The sequence below is a fragment of the Bombus fervidus genome, chromosome 2, assembly GCF_041682495.2.
Source record: "Bombus fervidus isolate BK054 chromosome 2, iyBomFerv1, whole genome shotgun sequence".
In the NCBI taxonomy this organism is placed as follows: Eukaryota; Metazoa; Arthropoda; class Insecta; order Hymenoptera; family Apidae; genus Bombus; species Bombus fervidus.
The window spans coordinates 14,815,809-14,840,535 of record NC_091518.1 but is presented as its reverse complement, the minus strand read 5'-3'; the positions used below and the strand labels follow the sequence as shown (position 1 = coordinate 14,840,535).

Here is a 24,727-nt window from a genome sequence, read left to right as displayed (position 1 = left end):
TTTCGAAAGCGCGCGAATATCGTCGTTCGGAAGTAACTTGTGCTCGCTTTCACGGGCTTTATGCTTAGCTCGTGGCATCGATTTATAAGCAAAGTGGAATCGTTGGCAATGACGACAATGACCTCACGATTCGATGAAAATGTCGACGACACTGTAACGCGACAAATTTCGAAAGAGAATCTTGTCAGTTATTTCACGCAGTTAATAACCGCTAACGAGACAAAATCGACGTTAATTACGAAAGCATTCGCGTGGAAGCGAATCGGATCTTGGCGCGAGTTATTTACACCTCGAGTATGTAAGTCAATAACATGGATCTTGTGTAGTCATCGCGAATCGAATATAAACGGTGCAACAGACTGTGTATGATCATTATTAATGACACGTTAATCGTGCAATAAAGACGGTAAAATTTCTGAACGTCGGCAAACGCGGCGTTCCATTATCAGTTTAATCGAGCTAGGCAAGCCTGTACGTAACGGATAACAGTAGTCTCGAGCAAAGAGCAAAACAGTTTGATTTTCAGAAACGATTACGCGGCGACCAAGGCGGAATCTAAGAAAATTACGTGGTCGCGCAACGAGCAAGTTCACCGATTGAAACCGCTTCGACGAATAAGAAGAAGTCATACTCGTTTCTGAAGGATGTTTACCTCTCGAAAGCATCAGCTGAAGACGGAGATAAGCAAGAGAGGGAGCGGTCCGAGCACAACTCGGATGCACAACTCGGGCTTAAAGAGGAGAATGGTTATAGAGGTCAATAAACGCGGGGATCCTTGCTCGGCTGGCAAGGTCGCCACGAAGGTAAAAAATCACCATGCTCCTCGTCTCTCCTCTTTCTCATCCGTGCCTGCCCGCTCCACCGCGCCGAACCGACGCTGAAAAGCATCCTTCGAAGAAAACCAGTCCCCCCAGTCCAGTTCGTACTTCTTTAAGTCCGATCCACAACGTGTATTCCAGCAATGGTTTCGTCATCGCGGTCGTAATTTCAAGGGTGAAACTGCGTTTCGATCCGCAGCGGAACAACGAAAACGCAGAGTCACCCATCGACATTGAACTTCATAAGCTTTCTGGACGCGCGACATCGCGATACGCGCGTTTTTGGCGCGCACGACCGGACACTCAGCCAAGCAGGGTATCGACGCTTGGCGCCGGTGAAACTGGACTGATTAGGAAATATCACCGCGTAATTAGAAGCGGGCAAGTTTAAATCATTGCGCGCACACGCGATCATGGATGCGCCCTGGGTGTCAATAAAGCTGGCTGCCAAAGAGAAAATCGACTAGTCCACGCCCGTGAAGGCGTGTACGGGCGACTATTCGCAGACACGTGGAACTATACGATACCGTCACGATACCGCGCGTCATTAACGATTTCACTATCAACGAATGACCAAAGTCTGACTGGTGAAATTTGTTAGAACCTTTCACAGTTACATGGCATCTAAAAAATTCTGAACTGTACTCAGAGCCACGTGTCCTATGAAGATTGATTTTTAGATTACTGGTAGATCTGAGAGAGGCATTTGATATTTATACACCTTAGTCTACTTTCTCTACCCGTGTATATCTTGAGCATGTTGGTCTTAATGATTTGAAATTAACGTTTGTATATAGCTTACAATTTTATCGTTATATTTAGAACTGCAAGAAGCGCGTTGACACTTCAGATATATTGTTTCCGAATATACGAACATGAGAAATGTTCTACAAACCCGCCACTTTGTTTTCTTCTGACGCTCGCGGCAGAAGAGTGATAAAACGATGAATAATAAACGAGTATGAAAATACCAATCGATTTACACAGATGCGAGGTGTTTTAAGTAGTTCGTCATCGACGAGTTAATAACGCTTCGTTCACGTGATCGAATTCAAATCAGAGTTCTAACACAAGTGTCAATACGAAGGCGAAATAGAAAAAGTGGACAAAATTCTACGAGAATCGAACAACAAATAAACGTTTATTCAGACAGAAAAATGGCTAGTTGTTTTTTATTGCTCCGTTTTCTGTGTTCGTGCGGATCCGAATCAGATCGAAAGATGCGACCTTTCACAAGACTGACCCTCTACAAGGACGCCTCACAGTCGCTGCATTTTCCGGCATTTCAGAAACACCAGAAGTGGAAATCAGGCCATCTTACGCTTAAGAACATGTACATTCTAACTGTTCGCGGAAAGGTCAAGGAAACAGAGGCAGAAGCTAGAGTGTTCCGTTAATTTTAGAACAGCGCCTTTATCGTTTCCATGGTCGACACTTCTTCTCTCGATCCACCATTTAAAAGGCAAGCAGCGACTTTTAATCAAGTGCTAAATACGTGCTAAATCAGTGAGAACGTTGAATTTGCGCGTTACCGCCTCGCAATTTCGCGATCTTCCGTTCCCATTGAAAGGATTCGCAGCATTGTGCTCTTTGATTTTCCACGCCCGTCGACACCTCTTAAAATCCCGCGATCGTAATCTAGCTCGCAGATTCATCGCACGCACGCTCTCCAGGCGAGTAATTATTTTCTTGCGTATCGAACAGGCGCCGATCGGTCGACATAATAGCGGAGAGAAACTCTCGTCGGAACAATAATTTGTGCTAAATATAGGTAGCGCGTGCGGCGTATTACGGTCGACCGAGAAGACGATGCATGCGACCGGGACCAAGATGGGTATGGAGACAGTGGAGCGACGAAGAAGCGGTCAAGAAGAAGAGGAAACGGGTTTTCGAGTTTCTTGCCCAGGCCGATGTGGATGGCCACGATGATGACGACGTCGATCTTCAAGATAATGATGATGATGGTTCGCTCACGCGCCACCACCGCAACTCTCGCGAGCCGAAGCCACATCTATCGCGAGCTCGATATACTAGTCTAGCCAATTACCACCTGTAGCCGAAGATAGATTAAGGCTCTCATTATGTCTGGCTATATTTAACGTCGTCTGCATATATATCCTATCGCCTGGTTGGAACCAGTAGTCGCGTATGAGCGTATGTAGATCTCGGGGCGGTACGTGGAATTGTAAGACTTTCGATATATACATATATAACTGGCCGATGCATTATGGACGTACAATTTTCCGTTGATAGCGTGCTAGGAGGACATAAACTGGCCGATTTCGATAAAACGGCAATCAGAACTAGCACGATAGTCGTAGGAAAAGCAAGGTCGTTAAGAGATGAAATTAATGGGGTATATACGGTATATCTATGGAACTAGTGTATACGGCTAATGACGTGCGATAAATCGGAGAAGGTTCGAGAACGCGTCGGGGAACGCGTTGGAGAACTCGAAAGGCGCCATGGTAACGGTGAAAATCAATGGCAGCGATGGGAGGTCGCGGCGTCCGATCAAGAAATCGGCAAGAAAACGACCGAGAATCGTGAGACACGCGGTCGATAGACCCTTCGAGGAAACCAAAGACAGTCGGTGATGGTGATTATCTTATCAAATGACATAGTATCGGTATTCGAGATGGACTATAATTACCAGATGGTTATTTTTATGCATACCCGAAGAGGAAGGAGAGAGAGATCGCGTGGAGAAAAGAAAAAAAGACGACGACATAGCAGGTAATAAAAAGGAGCCTGTTGTAACGTCGACTCGGTTGGGCTCCGGGAATAGACTGTAAACTACATGGCGCTGGTCCGGTCGGCGCGTACCGCGAGCAAAACGAATATCTCGCCAAGAAGGAAAAGGAAAAGGATGAGGAACTGGCGCCGGCGCTCCGCGTTTCTAAGGCCTCGGCTCGCTTCTTGAAAATTACCCGGACGCACGTGAAAATTGCCTGGCGGCGTGAGTCGTGCCGTTCGATTTACACCGGCGACCCAGCTCTCGAGATTCTTTCGAACCGATGAGAATTTCCAGACCGCGATCCTCGCGAAATTGGTACGCCCTGATAATAATATCGCGGATCTCTCGATGCTAACCGATCGACAACGATATTCATGGAATTCGTTCTTGTTGTTTTAATAGTCACTTACGCCTACTTTGACGCTTTCGTTTATCGACGATCGTTAGCAGCGTAATATTCTTAACATAAACCTGTAAACAGATGTTTCATATTCGTGGGGAACGATTGCACTACGTTTTATTGAATCGTCAGAACACAAGAGGCTGTAATAAGGCTCAGTAATTCTTTTTCACTTGTTGATACCAGTACCTATTCCGTGTCAGTAGTGATTTGCATCTGCGTCTTTCGCAAACTACAGTAAAAGTCAACGACCATAACGGTTGCGTTGCGATGCGACTAGTAAATAGAATCGTTTGCAATTTAAGCGCTCTAAAATCTGCTGTGCGCATGTTTTCGTATTGTTACGCCCGGAATACTCATTGCAATTGTGGAGAATCGCAATCGGACATAGTTGACATTTTTTCGATTTATTTCGGCAAAGAAAACGATCGTACGTTATAAATAGAACGCAATGTTTACTATTTTATGCATAGGTTGCTGTTCTAAAATTACCAGTGACCTTCTTAGTATTCCGTGTCCCTGTTAAACGTCATTTGCTTTCAAACAACGTTGCATTTATCCACGAACAGAAATTGTTTCAAAACGTGCTATTTACTTGGCAGATTTAAAAACAGCACGAAATACGTTCGTCGATGTCACAACAGCATTGGCATTGACATATCTCAGGAAAAACAAACTAGAAACCAGGACCAGTGTAGTCTGAGACGTAGCTAGTGAACGATCGAATGTCTCGTTTGTCCTCTAACTTCCTCTTGTCTCAAGATCATGGCTAGGTATGTACTATGTTTTATTTACGCGACCATAAATATCGGAATAATCCTTCGGAAGGACGTAACACCGCAAAATCACAATTACGTCTGGATGTTACTGGTCGGCGTTCAACGTCTCGCATTTAGAGTAGTGTTTGCAGTCGCTTGAAATACTGTTTCGTCTTTTTTCCTGAAGCTTGGGGAATACGTTGCATTCTCGCTGCATGAATTATTGATGGAGATCTCACGCGACGATCCGCAACGTTTTGTTGGCGAGACAAGCTCGTTTCCAGAGTCGCCGCAGAACGGATTTGGATCGTCTTTACGGAGTTCTTTTACCGTGGCACCGGCGAACCGACGGCACGTTTCTTTTGCGACTAGTGTGCGTGATGCTAACGTGTTCACGTGTCCGCGGAGATAATTCCACGGAAGGATCGTTTCTTGTTATCGCTCTCGTCACTTATTTCTCCGGCCACGGGGAGCATGCTCATGTTCATGGAAGATTCGCGGAACCGGCGCCTGAAAAATGCGTGCTATTTCTAGTCGACATGCACATCCTCGCTGCCGCCGCCGCCGATTGACAAAAACCACGGCGATTCGAGTCGTTCTTTTGCATCCCGAGAAATCACTTCTTTCTCCCTGTTTAAAGATACCGTAAGCGTAATTGTGAAAATCGTTAGACGCAATTTCTGTCAATCGTGCTAGATCCTCTACCAACGTTTCAGATAAGAACAGTTACAAGAATCTAGTTACACTCTAATTAGAAATTCAAATTAGAAATTTAAATTTGCGGACCGATATCTTTAACTTTAAATCTTCAAGTCCAAATCCGTAAATCTAAATTTGCAAGTTCAAATCTCTTACCTTACACTTCTTAGTTAAAATTTAAATTGAAATGTTATAATCTAGTTTTACACATTACATTCAGATTTTAAACTCCTTTTCAAGCATTGTATTCGAATTTTAAATGAAGATCACGTTTGAAAGTATGGAGTATGACTTCGAAAATAGCGCCATAGTATTTTATGTTTTAGCTGCGCGCGCTTCTTTGTCGATGTTAAACAAGTATGGCGAATTGAGTGGTACCAGCGTCGTGTGTGAATTGTTCTGAATGTGAAATTTGTCACGACTGTTTTGTGTTCATAGAACGAAAGGAATGCATATCTACTCTGACTTGTTCTTTCCGCGTACGTATTCAAAGAATGTGTGATAAATCTTGGTTTATTAGTCTATGTAACTGGAATCAGAATGCACGTGAACAAGTAAAGGGACAGTGTGATGCGTTCTAACTCGTGACATGCCTCTTAATATATTTGTGAAATTTTCTTAAAATAATACTCATAGTTCTCTCTCAAAACGATAATATTATGAGTAGTAGTTACTTTAATGATAATTTATAATATTTGCAAATTGTGTCAAGTATTATTCTAGCAAATATTCTAAAGGATTCTTTGATGGGCGGGAGTTGTGTTTTAGTGAGTTTGACATATACCGTATTTTAAATCACGAATGTCTGCTTGTTCACAATAAAACAAACAAATACGTATAATACAGAAAAAATCGGCTCAACATAACTACGTGTCAACAGAAGTGATTGACAATTCTAATCCTAATGTAGAAGAAAGGAAATTTTGAAGAAAATGGCGACCACAAGCAACGATACTGGTGAGTCGTGTAATTTGTGAATAGATTGCATGATTATCGGAATTTTGAAGACTATTTACCAGTGTGCGAAGCTGGCGTATCTTCCTCTCTCTTTATCGGTAATAAGGACAGATCGTAAACTCGTAAGTTGCTTCCAAGGTTTTCAAATATAAAAAGAAAGTGTCGAAATACGAAGTAACAAAAGCGTTAATGATTTGAAACATGTGTATAAATAACGTTTCCATCAGAGACATACAGTTACAGATCGCTGGGCAATCGTTTGAAGGTTATGCATGACACATGGATCAATTTCGATTAAATAACGGTTCCATCACGCAAATACAACGTCGCTTATCATACAATTGATCCATACGAATTACTTATTAAGGACTGATTGTAATTCTTCTGGGAATGCCAAAAATCTTGACGGCTCTTTCATTTTGGAAGGAATTCGCGTACATTTGTCGTTGAACTGTCCTTGTTACCATAAGAGTCGCTTAATTGTATAGGAATTGACATGTGTGTTAATTGACTACGCATCCTTGAAGTAGCAACCGAATCCGCTCCCAAATTATATTTTGCATTGAACTCTTAGACCTTTAACGGTATTATTAGTTAATCCATTTGGTAATAAAAATTACAATTCTTCAGTCTTTGTTAAGATTTCGTGCTCGAATCTGTTTGCTAGTCAACGTATAGATGCAAATGTAGACAAAACGCTTAGCGGTGAATAACAGATAAGATCATTCGCATAGAAAGTGAAGTAACGATTTAATACTCCTCGTCAGAAACGATTCTTACGTAACATATCAGTCTATGAATGTAGATAACAGTGGAATAAATATTTTGTAATGTCTGTCCTGGATAGAAGTTTATAATATTATCGGTTGTTCCATTAAGTTATTACTTTTCTTTTTTTTTTTTTCACCGCGTTACAACAAAAATATTTATTCTCCCTCGCTGCGTTTTAATACATACATTCGCATTTTACGTTTAACTCCGTAAATAGTTTGTATTCAAAATGAGAGTCTCTAAAAGCGACACACGTTCCTTGCTCTAGTCGAATAAAAGAAAGTAAAACGATTTAGATAATATATATGAACGAGTAACTCACTGACCAACGTCTACGATGTGCTGAAGCGTCGGGAACCGTCTCTTCACGCGCAAGGAAATCCTCTGAAGCGTAATGACGTACGCGAGCACCGCGTATCTTACGATGTTTCTCCTCATCAGTCTGCCTCTCTCGTCCTGTAATGTGAAAATGTTTCAAAATTATTACCTCGGGCACTCTCTTTAGATGTCTACTTTTACAACGCGTAGTATACATAAAACTGTGTCTATTCGTGACCATGCGTCAACAATAATTTCTTTGTTAATGGTCACAGAGAAATAACGTAACACGTGATTCTCACAAATAACTTCAATGCCTTTAATTACTCGAAGTTAAAATGATTTCACGAACCAAGCAAAGTATTTTCTGTAGAAAAAGAACTTAAAAACGCGAGATACCGTTTCTATTAAGTACGACTTCCCCACAGCTTTGACTAAGTAACAGAGCAAACATTTCTTTCGTTTCTTGTCTGACTATGTCTCTCAAGGCCATCGAACGGTATTCTATCACACGTCTATTACAATGGGATATTTATAAGTACAGATTAAACAAATGAGCAGAGGAGAATCGAAGGAAATCGGTATCATCGAGACGTGTCTGCTTCAAAATTCGTTTCCGAGGCTGCATGAATGCCGGACACGTTTCCCATGTCTTGTACACACTTTCCCCTTGTTCTTTTGGCCCGTGATCGCGAATCGTCACCGGTTTCGAGCCGATTCCAATAATAATCGGAGAAAAATCCACGGTGGCGCCTACCGCGTATTTTTCCTTTCGTTTCTGGCCAACGACGCGTGTGCATTTTGTAATCGGCCGCGCGTTTTGTAATCAACGACCATCGCGGTAAACGATCGCGCACGCTTGCTGGAATGTCAATTTAGTCGGAAATCGCAGCCAACGGTTCCTGGATCGAAATTTTCCACGCGCGATAAAAACTGTCTCTTTGTAAATGCGTTTACATGAAATGGAACGCCTCTGTGAAACGATTGTCGTATCCGCCGCTAACCGCAATCACCATTGGCAATCGTGTAGCAGGTAATCGTGTTGGTAATCGTTAATTGGACAACTGGTCGATCGGTCGAATCGTTACGTATGTAGAACACGACGAGATTCAGATGAAGCATTTTGTGGATCGAGGCACGTCTCGTTCGTTCGATATAATGCATGCAACGACTGAAGAAAGTTTGTCGAAACTAAAATTTTCGTTTAGCTAATAACACGTGGACGGTGAACGCGACGGCGGAGGCCACGTGCTGATTTAGAACGATCGCGTATCGCGATCTGAACGAAGAAAGTTGCTCGCTGCGAACTGAGCCGTGCGATCCACTGAAAGTCCGAGGAAACGCAATTTATTCCTGATTAATTAAACTCGTACGTGGCGTGTTCCGCAAATGTTTCAACATCGTCCGTTCATTTGCACTCCTCGACGATCGAATTACGCTTTCTTGGGCTTTACGTTAATTACGAAATATGAATGACTGGCACGTTAGTTAGAGGTATGCCGATTACAAGTAAGTGTATACAGGTGCATACAGAGTCTTGTAATTAAAGAATTTACTTTTTACATTATCCGCGTTTTCAAAGACTTCTATTCTCGAGGAATATTCAGAAATGTGAAAAAATGGGGTTTCGCTGCGTTCTATAAAGAGACTCCATTTTTTCTTTTCTTTTTTTTTTTTTCAACGAGTCATGGTTATAGATTAATTAGTTTCACCTTCGTACAGGTTCTTCGCATTCTTTGCCCGAAGCAATTCTACGCTATCAGTCTCTCTAGGCATTTGAAACTCGCGCGACGATTCACTACAAAGGTTAATTCGCTTGCTGGGCTCTATACGAGCTCTCCTTTTTTTTTAATTTGGCTAATTAATCTCAATCTTCTTTGTAAATCCACACGAATAACGGAGAATAAAGACGCGTCGCTGGAAGATGTAGAAGCTTGTGGATTTCGTCAAGGGTTTCGAGGTGCTTCGAGGAGGTTCGTGTTTCTGTAACGAACACTCGTGTCCCTTTTTTTCCCCCTCGGTTTTGTACTTTCAAAAGACAGACGTCCCTTCTTCCTCGGAATACAGCGACTTAACGTCGCGCGTGCAAAAATGCACGGCTTGGCAGCTTGAAAAGGATCCTCCTTACGGGGGAGAAGGTGGGAGTCGAGGCATCCTTCTCGCCTCGGGGCCTGAATTCCAATTAGATTTCAATGAAAGGCACAGCCCAGAAGCTCGTGCTGCCCACTCGGCGCAGCTCATTCACAAATCCGATACTTTGCGTTACGTGACTACATGACCGCGGCTCTCTTCTACATACGTAGAAAACTACAGTCCTGTTCCGCGCCTCGAGACCTTGTCCGTTGACAACGTGTAGAAATTCAGCTGCAGTTCTAGGCAGCTGCCATTGTTCGGTCTCGAACTCTCCGCATGTAACTTTCTCGTGTGTGTGACGTGATAATCGGAATCTACGATACGCGTTACATCGATCAAATCGGCACGTGTAATTGTTTCGCCGTCATCGTACATACTGTATATACCGTACGAGGTGGGGACCTCGATACGGACACGATAGGAGAAAAGAACGTCGTTGCACGAGGAAGCGATTAAACCCTTTGGTACTCGATCGGCCTGTTCTATTAATACGACATCGTTAACCACGGAAACTTATAGCCAGTTTCGCAGTGTGGTATGCGTTCACCAGTTTCTAACCGGGTGGTACACAGTGCGAGCACGGTCTTTGTAGAGCGTTGATGGCGGTGCAGTTAGCAGAGAGCAACGAGGACGGACTCTCTCGAGTAACTCTCTTGTGCACGAGGTAGCACAACGCGTAGGTTCGTCCTTCTTTCTTGCTACGATGTATACGTTGCACTTTCACTTCGACACTGTGTCATTGACCACACAGCTGAAAGACCCTTCCTCGACGAATTCGAAGTACGAGCCACGAAACTCGATCCACGAAGCTCGTCTTCGACTTCGTCGAACTGGTCGATACCATGTTCGTTTAAAAATATTTGAGATTCTCGGTAATCGCGACAACCAAGCATGGAAGCCTTACTTGTTGACTTAAACTTCGGAAACTAAGCATTTCGGAATGATCGAAGATACTCAGGAACCGCTCTCGTTCATAGAAACGAACTTTCGTTTTCGGTTTAGGCGAGACGATCAGAGAAAGTAACGATAACAAGCGGGAATTTCTTGTAAGGTGTGCAGCGTGTCGCGCGCGAACACGTGTGCCAGAAGTTAGAGTCGCATGCCAAGGGTCACGCGAATCGCGTCTCGAGGAACCGCGTCCATCGTTCCTGGCTATCTGTTAAACGGATGTACAAGAGTTACAAGAAGATTTGCTCGCTTGCCAATTATGGGATGATCGCTCTTCGCATTTTTTTCACTTCTGGGCGTGGCGTGACTCCGAGAGCTGGCACCTACTTAGGTTAACGACACCGAAACGTGTCACGGCAATTCATTAGCGTAATGAGACAAACGCAGCGACAACTACTATCCGTGCAAGGCTGCGCGTTTATCGTTCTTTTGAGCCGCTTCGTTTACTGGGAATTTCATCTTCCAGTATACCCGCTGTTCCACGATTCAACTAGAATACGAATTCGTCGAAATGTTTCTTTCATCCTTATACTTACGTTACCAGGAATAGCTGCGCTGATAAAGAGTGCTAAGTTGTCCGGCCAGGGTAATAGTTTATATTGCTCCCACCATCGCTTCACGACCAGACTCACGTAAAATCCCAGTACGAATGACATCGGTATCGATTCGCTGGAGTTTCCAAAGTAGTACCTGATCTTTTCGAAGATTCTGTAACAGATAATCGTCACGAATCCTTATTGAATGTAAATTATCACCTGTTATCTTCCACGTGTGTTTTTTTCTCCTGAACGAATAGTTTCGAAAGAACTGTACTACCTATTCGAGCAATTAACGAAACATGTTTCGCGAGACGAATCGAATATTCACAAATTATGTGTGTGTACAGTTAAATATTTGTTTAGTAATACGCGTGGTGGAATTCTTATATCGCCTCGCTTACAAGTGGAGCAAGGTTGAGGTGATACCGTCATCGAACGAGATACCACTACCGGTCTTATGTACAGGTAATTCCTGTTAAATGGGAATTTCCATCGAGATTTCACAACTGCTCGCGAAAATCTGTTAACGGCTAGTCCTATCTATTTTAAGCATTCGACGTAACCGATGATGAGATTCGATGTTCATTGGAACTTTTTAACGTTCGATGCTACATATGTACATTTTACGTTTGCGAGTTTATCATGTTTTGCTTTTGCACAAGAGTTATATATACGAAAGTCAAAGAGTTTAGCTTGCAATTAGAGCATTGTAAGGTTAATGCACTTCTAGATTTCATTCATTGCTTTGGTTATCACTTAATTCCAAATTCTATTTACTCGCCGATAAATAGATAAGCGAAGAAATTCAATAAATTCTAAACGAATTATCAGGCAATTTAGAAGGATCTAATAATTCCATTAAGAAGGTCAGAAAAATCCTTAAAGAAATTATCAATTTTTTTGTAAAAAGTCCGTAAAAATTGCACAAGCGCGTATGAAATATTAGTAAACGATATATAAAAGGATTTCAACGATTTTTTATAAATTTTAGTCTCGAATAGATTAAAAACTGCCGAAAACGCGCGGTTAAGAGAAAAGAGTTTTATATTTCAGTAGTAATACTAAAAATTCCACTAAAAAGCTATAATTTATCGCTGAAGATCCTTGATATATACGATGAGGCAAGTCTTTATTTCGATTTGGCGGATCCTTCCTATGATCGTTGGGTCTGCTGGACCCTAAGCCATCCACGAACCGGCCCTACAGTTCTAAATTTAGACCATGCGAATCGAAGCGGCTCAAAGAAGGGTCCTTTTTAACATCCGCCAGCCTCGTGCATCGTGCTTCTTCGCTTCTTTTTTTATCCCGACGTAAATAACAGGTTACGTTTTTATGCGTTTTTTAATACGGAGCCCGGACGAGTCGACACATTCCATGGCGTATTATACAAAACGCGCGCCTCGTAAGGGAGGAACAATTTTATTTACGATACATGCAATTTAACTACACGCGATATATGTATGTCTGGAACAGAAACGTTAAAATGTTCTCTCTTATGGACACGGATCTCGTCGATCTTTGTAACATTATGACATTTATACCCACGGTCGGTGGATTTTCCCGAGAATCGTGATTTCTATACGATGGTGACTCTGGAGAAACATCATCTCTATTTAAATTAATTGAAATATTAGCTTTCATTCCGACGACTGACGGCCGTTTCTTTTTACCAACGATTTTCACGCGTTTATCGTGGTCATCGTAAAGTGTCCTGCAAGAGAGAACCGGCGAATGCGAAACGCGACGATAAAAAGAAAACGAAAGATGAGAGGGGTTAACTAACCGCGTTCCGAACAAAGGAGCCAGCAGTGTTAATATCCATAAAACGATACTGTCGATGTTAACCGGCGAAATATAATGTCGATTGACGCGTGGAAGGCTTTGTTGCTCGACCAAGGTCGATGTCGCGTGGGTTTCACGGCGTAAACTTGGCGGTTATGTTAGCCGATACACCACTCTGTTTTGTCCATTCCGTTTTTCTCCAAATAGAACCGCGATAAACGAGTCTTTGTCTTCGAATTAATATCCCTTTCTTTTTTTCAATTCAAAGGTCCATATCATTACCATTTGTGAAATTTTCTGGAAGGTTTTGCGAAAGGAACAAAGAGAAAGATTTCGTTTCTTTGTTTTTATCGGTGCGTCTTAATTTCAAGGAGATAAGCTGCGTTATCGCGAGGTGCTATTCTCGACCGGTTAAGGCGTCAACCTTCGGCTCGTGGAGGAAACTTCAGCGCGAGAAGATATTCAAATGAACGTATTCATGTACTCACACCCGCTGCTGCTCGTTCAGCCCATATCGATATGTAAAATTGATGAGGTAGTAGACGAACAGGTAGGCCAACAATTCCCGCCAGATTAGCTTGTAAACGGACCCCCGCCATCTGTGAAGAAGAAAAAGAAAAAGAGCTCTGATGAAACGAAGCTTATTATGTAGGTACTTACATAATCGTCACTTTCATGTAATAATCGTATTAAGTATTGACGTCGTATTCTCATCGCTCGACAAATTTATGCACATGGATTTAGATAAGTACGTTTCTCTTTTACGAGCACTATTCTCACTTTACTTATTTCGCTTTGCAAAACGCAATACAAAAACTAACGCTGCTTGGCTCGTGCCCAAAGTTCAAAGATTTCTGTCGATAGGTCGTATCTCGTTTAATAATCTCGATGATGCAGCACTTTAGAAAAGAAGCTCGTGTAGAATGTGACTGGTTTTGATAGAAATGCAGCAGTAGCGCACAAAAACTAAACGAAATGAGTCTCCTTTTCGATGTTCAACGATTATGATGAAATAGGTATGAGGCGAACGGCGCTTTCGATAGCTGCCATTTTGCTCGTTTAGAAATTAGATTGTAAAGAGTGGAATGTTGTGGCGCGATCGTTTCGACGATAACGATAGGGGTCGATCGACGTTGGACACACGCCATTCGGAAACTGTTAAATCCCAGTGAAATGTGTGTCAGGGTTAGACCGATTTTACGAGCTTCGAGAGTACATTGAATTCGCAATATTTTCGTGTCGAAACACTTCACGCATGTGGTCCCAATGCTTTACATTGCAAGTGCACGCTTCTGGATTCATTGTTATTCGTGTATTTTATGGCGTCATTATTGGTTGGGAACGTCGTTGAGAGATATAATTGCGGCAGGCACGTTGAAATCATCGAAGGACGGTTATATCGAAGGTTTCGTCAATACCAATCGCGAAGCGACAATGACTTTAAATTCAAATCCCGCAACTGTAGATAGCACGATGAAACGTAGTGCAAACGAGGCCAAAGTGAAAAGCTGTGGATTATCGACGGCCGTTTCTGTTGTTGTATCTATAATACATTGTTTGGCTGTTGGCTGTAAGTAAACACGTTGACCACGTTTATTTATCGATCGTCAAAAACCTGTTGTATCATAAAATTGTGGTAGGAAATTCTAATATGAAAAAGAATTGTATTTATGCATAAATACAATTCACAAAGGGGAACACAGTTTATTGGCATTGAAATGGCTATGGAGAAAGAAAGCTATGTAAAACCATCTCGGATATCCGGTGCATTGAAAGTACTTTATCCTAGTGTATTCACAAGACCGTAACAAGCGGTAGCGTTCGATCGTGGTTTTCTAATCGTCGACTGGCACACAAGAAGATTCTCAGGAATTGTTTTTCTATCGAGATCTTGCTGGAACATTTTATTTCTTGTCCACATCGAGTCATCGATCGTTGTAAGAGATTGTACAAACAACGTACGAAATTTGCCTGTGAGCGTTATGGATGAAATTCCTAGAACATGTTTTCTCAATGATAAAATCTTCTCGCGAAGAGTATCAAATTTATATTTTTGGAAATCCCACTAGAAAAAGAAAAGAAAAAAAAAGATGAAATGATACGTTAGAAACGAGTGAAAGTATAGCTGTATATTTCATATCCTGCCACGTACGAATACCTCAAATTCCAACGTTTCTCAAACATGTTTCGAAACATCATAAACAATATTAACACGCTATTCCGTGTGCTCGCATAGGACTCTTCTTCCCTGTTTCTCAATAATTTTCGTGGAGGATCGCGACGAAACCGCGACGTGGCTACAGCAGACGACGAAATCGTTGCGTAACTCCTCGCGCGGAAACTTTGTTGCTAGATAAGAAAAATCGCGATGTCTATGAATATCGAGTTATTTCTTTATTTGTATGTCAGTAGGTCATGGTAGAGAAGCATTGTCCCACACCATTCATACGATACGCGACCGCACGCCCGTGAAACCCCCACGTGTGTAAGTGCGTGGCGTTGCACGCGTTACGCGACGTTTCTACGTACATTCGCGAGCCATTACGCCGACACGCGAGCCAAAACGATTGCGCGTCATCGTCGGTCTATTGACTACGGATCGATCTTCTATGATATTTACGAGATTTATCAGGAATGTGAAATACCACTGCTTTATGTGAGAATAGTTAGACGCACCGTTAACGACCTGCGAAGGCAGTAAACACGTTCATTAACGAGCACAATGATCGATTCATTTGACAAAGAAACAACAATACAGCAGTTAAGTTGTTTTTTCTCCAATTAATCGTTTCGCTAGGCGAACCTTTTCATTATTGTAATTTAACGAACTCCTCTCCTGTCTCTGATTTGCCCCACTCGGATAAATTGTGCAGACTCATGAAATAACTGGGTAAATTAGTTTTTTGCAAATCATTCGTCGATCGTAAGATCGATACGTAGATCATTTCCGATATATCCATTGGATCGTGTAGATGTTGATCTACACGATTCAGGAAGATCTTCCACCGAACAATTTATGAAATAATACGTAATGATGTACAAGGATGAATGTAATTAAGTGGTCGACCCAATGGCGCTGCATATCTAACCGCATCGTCAAAGATAATGTACATTGCGTCATCGACCGGCTGCGATTTACACAAATTTGTACGTTGGATCGCATCTTCGTACAGAGATACTTTACGGAGCAGGGTACAAACATCGCGAACCACTGTTGAAGATTTTTTTCCCATTCGCGCGACTCGCATGATTTTCTACGAATTAGATACATAGTGGTTCCACGTGATCGGTAACTGCCGTCTATAACTATAAAAACAGCGCGGTTCACGTAACTTTACGTCACGTTTAACTATCTAATAACATTACAAATATTTTTATTGCTCTACAAATCTCACATAGGATTTCGAATACTGATAATTTTCATCGAAACGAATAATCTTTGAATCACACGTATACAGAGTACAACAAACCTTAATACTCATCGTATGAAAGATACGCTTCTTCAATAATTTCAAACACGACCTTCCCAAAAAGATATTCACTCTTTTCTTCTTCTATACCGCTCACGAGTTGTAATTTTACATTAAAACATAAAAATAATTGGAATTATTCCGCTTATACCTATCCGTCAATACGGATAGTGGAGAGTAGTACGCGTCTCGTAAATTTCCTGTGTAATAAATTCAGATCCCCTGCCGAGCGACAGACATTTTTTATCGGTGTCAAAAGATTCCACCAGAATGGAGATAGAAGCGAAGAAGACGTTGATGCAGGTCGTAAAGATTGACGTTCGAAGCGAGAAGTTAACGATGTACGCGCGTGGTCGAGCTAAAGCGTATATTCATCCCCGAGTGAATGGGCAAGGGCTGTCTTATAGGAGACCAGATGTCGAGCATTTATGCACGATCGTTATAACATAATGCCGTAGTGGTGATTTAGCTTGGCGCAAAAGTATTTCCTTTTTCGTCCTTTCTCCATTGGCTCATGGTTGTCGCGGTTTCAGAACACGAAATCAGCCGTAGCGCGGTTAAACCTAGCGTGTTTCTGTAACTCCGAATGGAGTTTAAACCGCTGTTGCTTACCTCTGATTGCCGTGCTGCAAATGCCACGGGCAAGACGCGTTCGCGGTATGATCTTAATCGTTCACTCCGGTTTCCATCGATGCGCGAAGTTTCTTCACATTTCCAGTGTTTACGTAACAACTGTTTAACACCGCGAGAGAAATTTGGAGCGATGTTTCTATGCCGAGTGTTGTTATTACACTTAACGTTCGTGGTAATCGTTTTTGTCGCTTCGAAAACAAAACAGTTAACCGACGGAAAGCAATTTATCGATATTTTCGCATGCGAACTTTTTCTATAATTAGCCGGTGATTTTCGAGGACGGTTAATACAAATACCGATCGGAGACGGCCAAAGACGCGTAGGAAGTGACTGGTGCGCTATAACTGCTTTCGTAGCACCGCGGAATGCTAAATATTGCTGAAACGTGAGTCACCGTTGCATTTGCTTCGCTAAATAGCCAACAATACCTTCGCTAAGTCGATTATCTATCGTAGCTGCGCCACCATGGGCACGAACTGTGCGACAGCGTTCGCGAAACGATCTAGATCGCGATCTCTGCAATGCCGTCAGGCGGTCGCCACTTTTTCACAGCGTAACAGGACGGTAATAAACTTTGGTTAATTTACGCGATCCGTATTATAATGTATATCTCGCTGCGAGACTTCGTGCGTCGTTTGACACGTTAACGGCGAAACAGCTGCACTTTCGTAGCATAGCGTAAACGCGGCAATTCCGTCAGGTTACGAAATAATTACACGTGGAACATCATCTTAGAAACGTAACCAGAAAAACGTTTGTTCGCTCTCAAATAATTTTACTGGCAATTTTAGAACGGTGGATCGATTCGTTTCTCAATTGCTTTACCACACGAGAAACGTTTATCGAGAATCGACGTGGTATGCGAATTCTATTACCAGGCTGTGAATATTTTTGCAAATGCGTATTTTTATGATTATAGATACCATCAAATCTTCTATAAATGGGTAAAAATCCGCAATCTATTTATTACCGATACGAAGACGCTGGACATCGTACACGAGCGATGTCGCGTGTTCTAGCGCGCGGAAGGCACTTTAGATGAACGAGGAAAGGCAAGACGATAAAACAACAACACTATACAACGAAGTTGCTCCGGTAAGAGGGAAATAAGGAGCTTGATCCACGCTCCTGGATGGCGTAAAGTAACGGTCCACCGGTCAAGGCTCGCCAAGGCCTTTTATCGTTCTTGTCGACCAGACTACATTATACTTCTCTCTACGATTTTGTTTCTTAGGTTCTCGTTTCTCTCCATCTTTCCGGATTCTTAGTGCACTTCGCTGAATCCACACGAGCGTACGTTTTTGCGGCGCTCTCGAGCAAGAGTTACATCACTCTGATTTACCAAAACGGCTCGTTCGTGCGATACGAAAGCGGAAGTGAAATAATAATCACGACGTGGATGCTGAAACATAGTCGAATCGCCTGTTCCATCTTTTCTAGGTTGTACGTACTTTACAAGCGTTAGTGAATTATTTATGAATGGCCGCGGGAACTTGTCTTATTGTTTGTTTTCTTATTCAAAGAAGCTGATGGGTACTAGGGTTCTTTCAATGACATAATCCATCCATTTAGATTCTTCTTGCTGGATGTTGAAAAAAGATTTCTTTGACATTTGAGACCAATTGGATAGTTAAACCAAAGGAATGTGGTAAAATGCACTTTTGAAAATTTCGCGCTACGGAACGTGCAGTGGGCAATGAGACGTAACATCAAAATTGCATTCTCATATATAGACATTATAATCTGATACGCTATTTGTTTTTCGAACCGATGGATTCTTTATTCTAAAGTTGGTGATTTCAACTACGTATTTAGAATTCGTCATGATCACACCGCAATACATCAAGCCATCGATGAAGAGATATCCGTTTCCTCTTGCGTTTTTCATGGTCACGGTCATTGAAGCCTACACGTACCTTCTCTACGCCCTCCAAATGCTTCGATAAACATCTTAATCGCATTTTTTATGTTTGAAACTGCATAAATACTTCTCAGAAAGAAATTACCCAGCTTCATTTTATTAGAAGGATATCCTAGTAGAACGCTGTACAGAGTACACAGAAAAATCTACTGGAAACAGTGTTGCATAATTAGCTTTCAGACGGCTGAATCACGAGATTAAAAATGTATTTCCTGTAATCTTTACGACGGTGTATCGATGAGTGTAAGGTTCACTCGTTGTTAGATCCGATCGAAATGTATTATACGATAGTTCCTTGCTCCGATCCGTTTACCCGACATTGAAGGATAGATCTCCATTGAATTATGCTAACGTCTGCTAAAACGAGCATTGCAAACGGATTCTCTTGTTCTAGAGGCTAAAGTACGCTTAAGCGCTTCTATAAACGCTTCGTTTGTAAGAAGCTCGAAGCTTCTGGTCGAGCAAGAAAGGAACGTAGAGGAAACGAGCCTCTCGGGATATAGTAGACGAGCCAACTACGGTTCCGTGAGGTGGAATGCGATAACTAGTCGAACTCCTCGCGACTCGTCGACTCTATCTTTTTTATTTATCCGTTCGAAGATCTTTTTTTCCATTTGTTGGAAGACAATAACCGAGGAAGGTGGATCCTCGACGATGAACAGTGGCACGCTGAACGATCCTTGGCTGGGCAGAAGCACCACCTTCTTCGAGGCGTTTCCAATGATTTATGGATCGTTGAAATCGCAGCTCAATGCATGATTTATGGAGTTCTCATCGTGATGGCCGTTTGAGAGAAATCTGAATTGTGTTCGGAGCCGATTTACTCGAACCTTTGAACGATCCAGACGTGACCGCTTTGAAATATGCGGAGCTATTCATTGAAAGTTCAAGCGGGAAGGAATTCGAAAGATGCAAGAACTTTTGCGATTGCTTGTCAACGTATCTTTATTCTATATAGAATTTCTTATTAGTAAATAATGGATTAGCATTTTGGTAATAAATTAGAATAAACAGACTCGTCTATTTTTATCACTGTACGAGATCAGAATCTGAAAAGTGACTTCAAGTGTAGCGAGTGATTCAACGCTGCGATCTTGTACCAGGAAGAGAACTCATCCGCCTACGAACGTTGCGGTCGGTCTCGTAACGAGAACGAATCTCGATAAGTATTGTTACGAAAGCCAACTCGGAACAGGTGGTCGAAGAACCGATACTGACACGAAGCTGTGGATTAGCGAATAATATAGATGTATTTCGATCTTCTCGCTGTTAACTCAGCATCACTATATCACCAATGACAGATACCGATTTGCGTCTGTAATCACACACGATTGTCTTCGACAATAACAAAAACATCGTTGCATGCAAACGTCAACGCGTGCATGCAGGTATTGGCAATAGCTTTTAAACGTGTTTTCTAATTTGACAACTGAGTTATTAGATTTTCAAATACATTGGTTTCATAATTATGCAGGAACTTGCTTGCACTCTGTAAATATGAGAAGAGGAGAATCGATCTTTCCCAGCAAATGCAAAGCAACTCTCGAGAAATAAGATTATCCTATTTTCGGTTCTGATGGATTGGGTCTTTCCCATTGTGTAGCTGCGTCAAGAACAGACGCATAATACGCGATATCTCGAAATCATCATCTCTAAAGATGTAACCAGATTCGATAACAGAATTCCGGAGGAAAAAAAAACACGGTTTCGACGTAATTTCCTTCACCAGAAGACGCTGGCTATAATCCCATGAAAGCTATTGCGGAAGTACGCGGCATGGCCAGTTTACGTAAGCACGGCGGACGATTAGCATCGACCATTTGGTTGCTAATTAATCGCATTGTGAGGAAGAACGTTGATTCGACTGTTGAAAATTACGTTCCGCTGGGCTACAAGACATGTGCAGTAGCTAAAGAATCACGCGAGAAACGCGAACCATCCTACTGTTTGCATTACTAACGAGTTTATGCCATTTCATGAACGTTTCTCGATTAATTCCAGAAAGGTAAATCAAACCGGCTAATCGTAGAAGGAAACGATCCTGTAGATTACGATTTACGATCTCGAGTATCGATGATGTGATCAAAGAATAAAGACTTACTGTCTTCCTGTTAATGGGTAAGTGTCATTACTTCTAAACAATTCGAAGAATTTCTAGAATGAATTGATCGCCTGATTAACATAAGTGGTTCCTAAGTGGTTGTTGACCGCTGGTCAAACACTTATTCGGCATTACAAAACACCTTCGAAAAATGTCTAGTAATAGAGTACTCAAACATTGACGGTTTATTATGCCGACAATGTCAAGAGGAATGTATTTCTTACCAGATACTCGTACTAAATTCTTTTTCCCTATTATAGAATGGAACGACACATTCTCTTCCCGTTCTTCAGACCATGAGAATAATTAAATCGCATATTGACTAGTGTTTAGATGAGCGTTATACATACCGATGAGTTTGATTGACAGTGACACAGTTACGAGCAACCTTGTATCTCGAACCGAGGTGCGAGAAGTGCGTCGATTATGCGTGGAAGGTACTCGAAGGTATTGCGTGTGTGTCACCTGCCTTTGGCTGCTTCAGCGCGCGCTATTCGTGCCAAACATCAAACGTTCGTATCATGTCTTTTATCCTCGTTCGAACATAAGAAAAATATTACACTGATCAATCTTCCGTTTCTAATGATCGTTTATCAATTCTTCTGCTCCAATACGGCAGAAGTTTCGAACGATCAACGAATTTCTTAATCATAGAGAAAATACGAGCTTATTTTATTCATTGATGAGCTCGATACGTACTCGCTAACTATCGTTTTCGAGGATCTTCCTGTTTATTTTATTTTAAGGAAACGAGCAGTCGAATAAATGCCAGACGCAAGGTCAATTCTGGGAACGATCAGGTGGTTCGTCGATATTCATGGGATGACTCACGAATTCGTCGCTCCATTTGACTTACTGATTCCCAGGAGGTTCGACGGAGACTGAATACTTTCTTAATCGTTATTTTTATTTCTACACGTTTATCTTTACACGGGAGTCTGAATACTGGTACAAAGTAGGTTGTTAGTTAAAACATTCCTTGTTGAGGACAACGAAACGTAAATAGCGTGGAAGACGTCTCTGTCAGATATGCGAGATTATATCTTAGCTCGTACGTATTTCGCAAGAGTTACTTTGCAAGTGTTTTAGTTAAAACAAGTGGCGCCTCTTTTTCTTTATGAGGGCAGAGAAAGACAGAAGTTTCTCCTCGGTCTCGCGACTTTTCCAACGACCTCGTTTTGCATCTGTCGATCAAATGAAAATCATTTGACTCGTTCTGAAAAGCCTCATCGGCATATTGATCGGTCGGTAGTCTCCTTCACCTTTCGGCAAAAAAATCATCATCAAGGCAACAAATTGTAATTGATTCCTCGCTCTAAGCAAGATAATACCAATGCGGGCAACAAGGACGCGAGGCTACAAAACGTTGCATAACTAACGCCGGTCACGCTCCACGGAGTGATGCTCCTCGTTCGTCCTCACTTTGGCAAACCTCTCGGTCGCTTCCTTGATATCGATGCTTCCGTGCACGTGAAATTGGCCCTCTGTCCAAACAGAGATTCTCGTTCCTCTATTCTATGTGCCATATTTTGAAAACATAAATTTCTATATATATATAGCAACATCCGACTTGAAGAAGAAATGAATCTAGTACTAAGTTCATGCATAATTGATACGATATTGAACTATGCAATAGAACAGTCGTGGATATAGATAAAAGTAAAATTTAGATAATGGAACATAGCAATTTTATAAACATAACAACAGTTTCTCACATAAGATCAGATTTACTAAGCAATCTTGATCCTTCTATGTCAGGAAAATTCTCGGAAGACAATAAAAATTCCTCCCTTGAGTAGAAAATATAATATTCTGTTCATAGAATAAACCGTTCAATATTATCCTTAACCTGGAACAGCTATCATCGATAATACCAGGAACTCCATATCTTAGAGAAAACGCGAATTCCTTGAACATTTGAAATATGAAAGATCCGACTAAGTAAATCAGAATCCACTAGCCAGCCAATTGCATCCAAAAGGCAATACGGATCCGGAGGCAGACGGGTGCTGGTGAAATTCACTGCCGAGGAGCAGAAGATACGACCGGTAAGCCTCGGTCACGCTGTGATCTCGGGGACGGTTTCACATTTTAATTAGTAAACGAACAAAGCTGAGTACCCGTCACACGTCTGGCAGTAAAACGTTTATTTCGCCATTGCTCCTCGCAAAGGAGCTTCGCTCGTCCCTGTGTCGTGTCGTTTAACCCGCGTACGCGTACTCTTTTGCGGCTCGATCAAGGACCAATGGAAACTTTTCAAGAGTGTCTTCGCGGAAGAGAAAACGAGTTCCCTGTTCTTGTCCCGTGCCTGTGCCCGCCCGAAAAACGTCTATCCCCCCTTGCAAGCATTGAGATGCAGATCAGACAAATCGCAGGACTTTCTTAAGTCAAAGTGCAAATACGAAAGTACATTTTAATGGAATAACTCTTATGAAATATCTCTTATGACAGAAGTATTTGTGTCGCTGCTAGTAGTCTCAGAAATTGTGAAAATACGCTACTTCTTGATACAATAGTTTCCTGATTTATCAAAGCTTGTAAATTAATGTAGGCATCGAGTATCTCGCGGTAGAAAAAAGAAGCAAATAGAAAAATGGGTTGTTATAGTGACTTCTGGATAATTGACGTCAGCTATAGAAGTCGGTAATAGGTATTTTGCAACACAAAAGAACTGAAAAGTTTGTAATCAATTTTTGAGCCAGCATCTGACACTGTAAATCGCTGGACTAAATTGTTTCTTCTTAGACGTGTTCAGTTTCTTCCAGGAAATGATCAAGCAAGTGCACATACGATCCTTGCTGATGAGGGAAAACAAATGGTCGCGAGTAGAAGTGCATGGAAACAATTAAACAGTTTTTATACGTGTAAGATTTTTACACTTATTCCAGCTCATTCTTCGCGTTTCCACTTACCGAAGGGCAAACAAAAATTTAATTTCAGCTTCGCAAATATTACCAGAATTTAATTTATTTTGCAAGTCTCGGAACGCACAAATTATTAAGGAAATCGTTGCAGGATGATCCTAGAAAGAAGGAAGAGAATCCTGGTCCACCCGATGTTTCTAGGAGGTTCGATAGCGCGTTCGCATAAATTCAAACATACTCGCAAGCAATCCGGTGCACGTACACACACCTGTACTCTGGCGTGCGAGAAACGCGCGCGCGTCCGCGCTTAGTACCCGCTGCAGTCCGCGGAAGACAAGAGAGGTGAACGAAATGTGTGTCATACGCTAGGAGCGTGTGTGCGGTGCGCGGTCTGTGTCTCATTGTCATTCGGCGTAGTGCGAATGCAACAACGTTCGTGCACCCGGTTCGATGCAGCCTCGTGAAAGAAACGAAGACGGCGCGAGGCAGCGTAAAATTCGCGAGAGAGGCGCGCACCACTCGACACAACTCAACACGACAGGACACGACAGGACGGTGTGTCGTCGCGACACACGAGCACGAACGTGACCAATCGGTAGCGTCGTTTCGACGCGCCGCCGACCACCGATGCGCGCCGCTGCAATACGGACTAACCGATCCCGGCTTTTTGCATTCTTATGAGACGCTCCTGATCGTCCAATTTGAGAGACAATGGCCTAGTTCCCCGAGCTCGCGCCATTGCACGATTCCTCACGGTCGCCGATCGAAGAAAGTTGTCGCGTTCGGCTGTTCGATCGTCGCCGATCGTCGTCGTCTCGGTATTTAGACTCCAAGTAATTTCATATTTGCAAAGAATTTTAGCGTAATTTGTAACGTTT

At 42.2% G+C, this 24,727-nt stretch overlaps 1 protein-coding gene and 1 long non-coding RNA gene across 5 annotated transcripts in view; one reads left to right on the top strand and one right to left on the bottom strand.

Moving 5' to 3' along the window:
* The window catches only part of Best2 (bestrophin family protein), a 41,342-nt gene that overhangs the window by 12,250 nt on the left and 4,365 nt on the right, over window positions 1-24,727 (bottom strand). Inside the window, exons 1-4 of one of the 4 annotated variants that reach the window (XM_072022476.1) lie at window positions 16,943-17,286; window positions 13,349-13,459; window positions 11,076-11,247; window positions 7,467-7,596 (exon numbers count right to left, since the gene is read on the bottom strand). In XM_072022476.1, the coding sequence (XP_071878577.1) occupies window positions 7,467-7,596; window positions 11,076-11,195 (250 nt within the window). In that variant the 5' untranslated portion in view covers window positions 11,196-11,247; window positions 13,349-13,459; window positions 16,943-17,286. Of the gene's footprint in view, window positions 1-7,466; window positions 7,597-9,170; window positions 10,013-11,075; window positions 11,248-13,348; window positions 13,460-13,520; window positions 13,553-16,942; window positions 17,287-24,727 lie in introns of those variants that run through there. The other 3 variants (XM_072022475.1, XM_072022474.1, XM_072022477.1) reach the window with 3 other exon arrangements.
* LOC139998149 (uncharacterized) overlaps window positions 3,918-24,727 on the top strand; it is a 105,936-nt gene continuing 85,126 nt past the window's right edge. Inside the window, exon 1 of the long non-coding RNA XR_011803189.1 lies at window positions 3,918-6,369. This is a non-coding gene — a long non-coding RNA (uncharacterized lncRNA). The remainder of the gene's footprint in view (window positions 6,370-24,727) is intronic.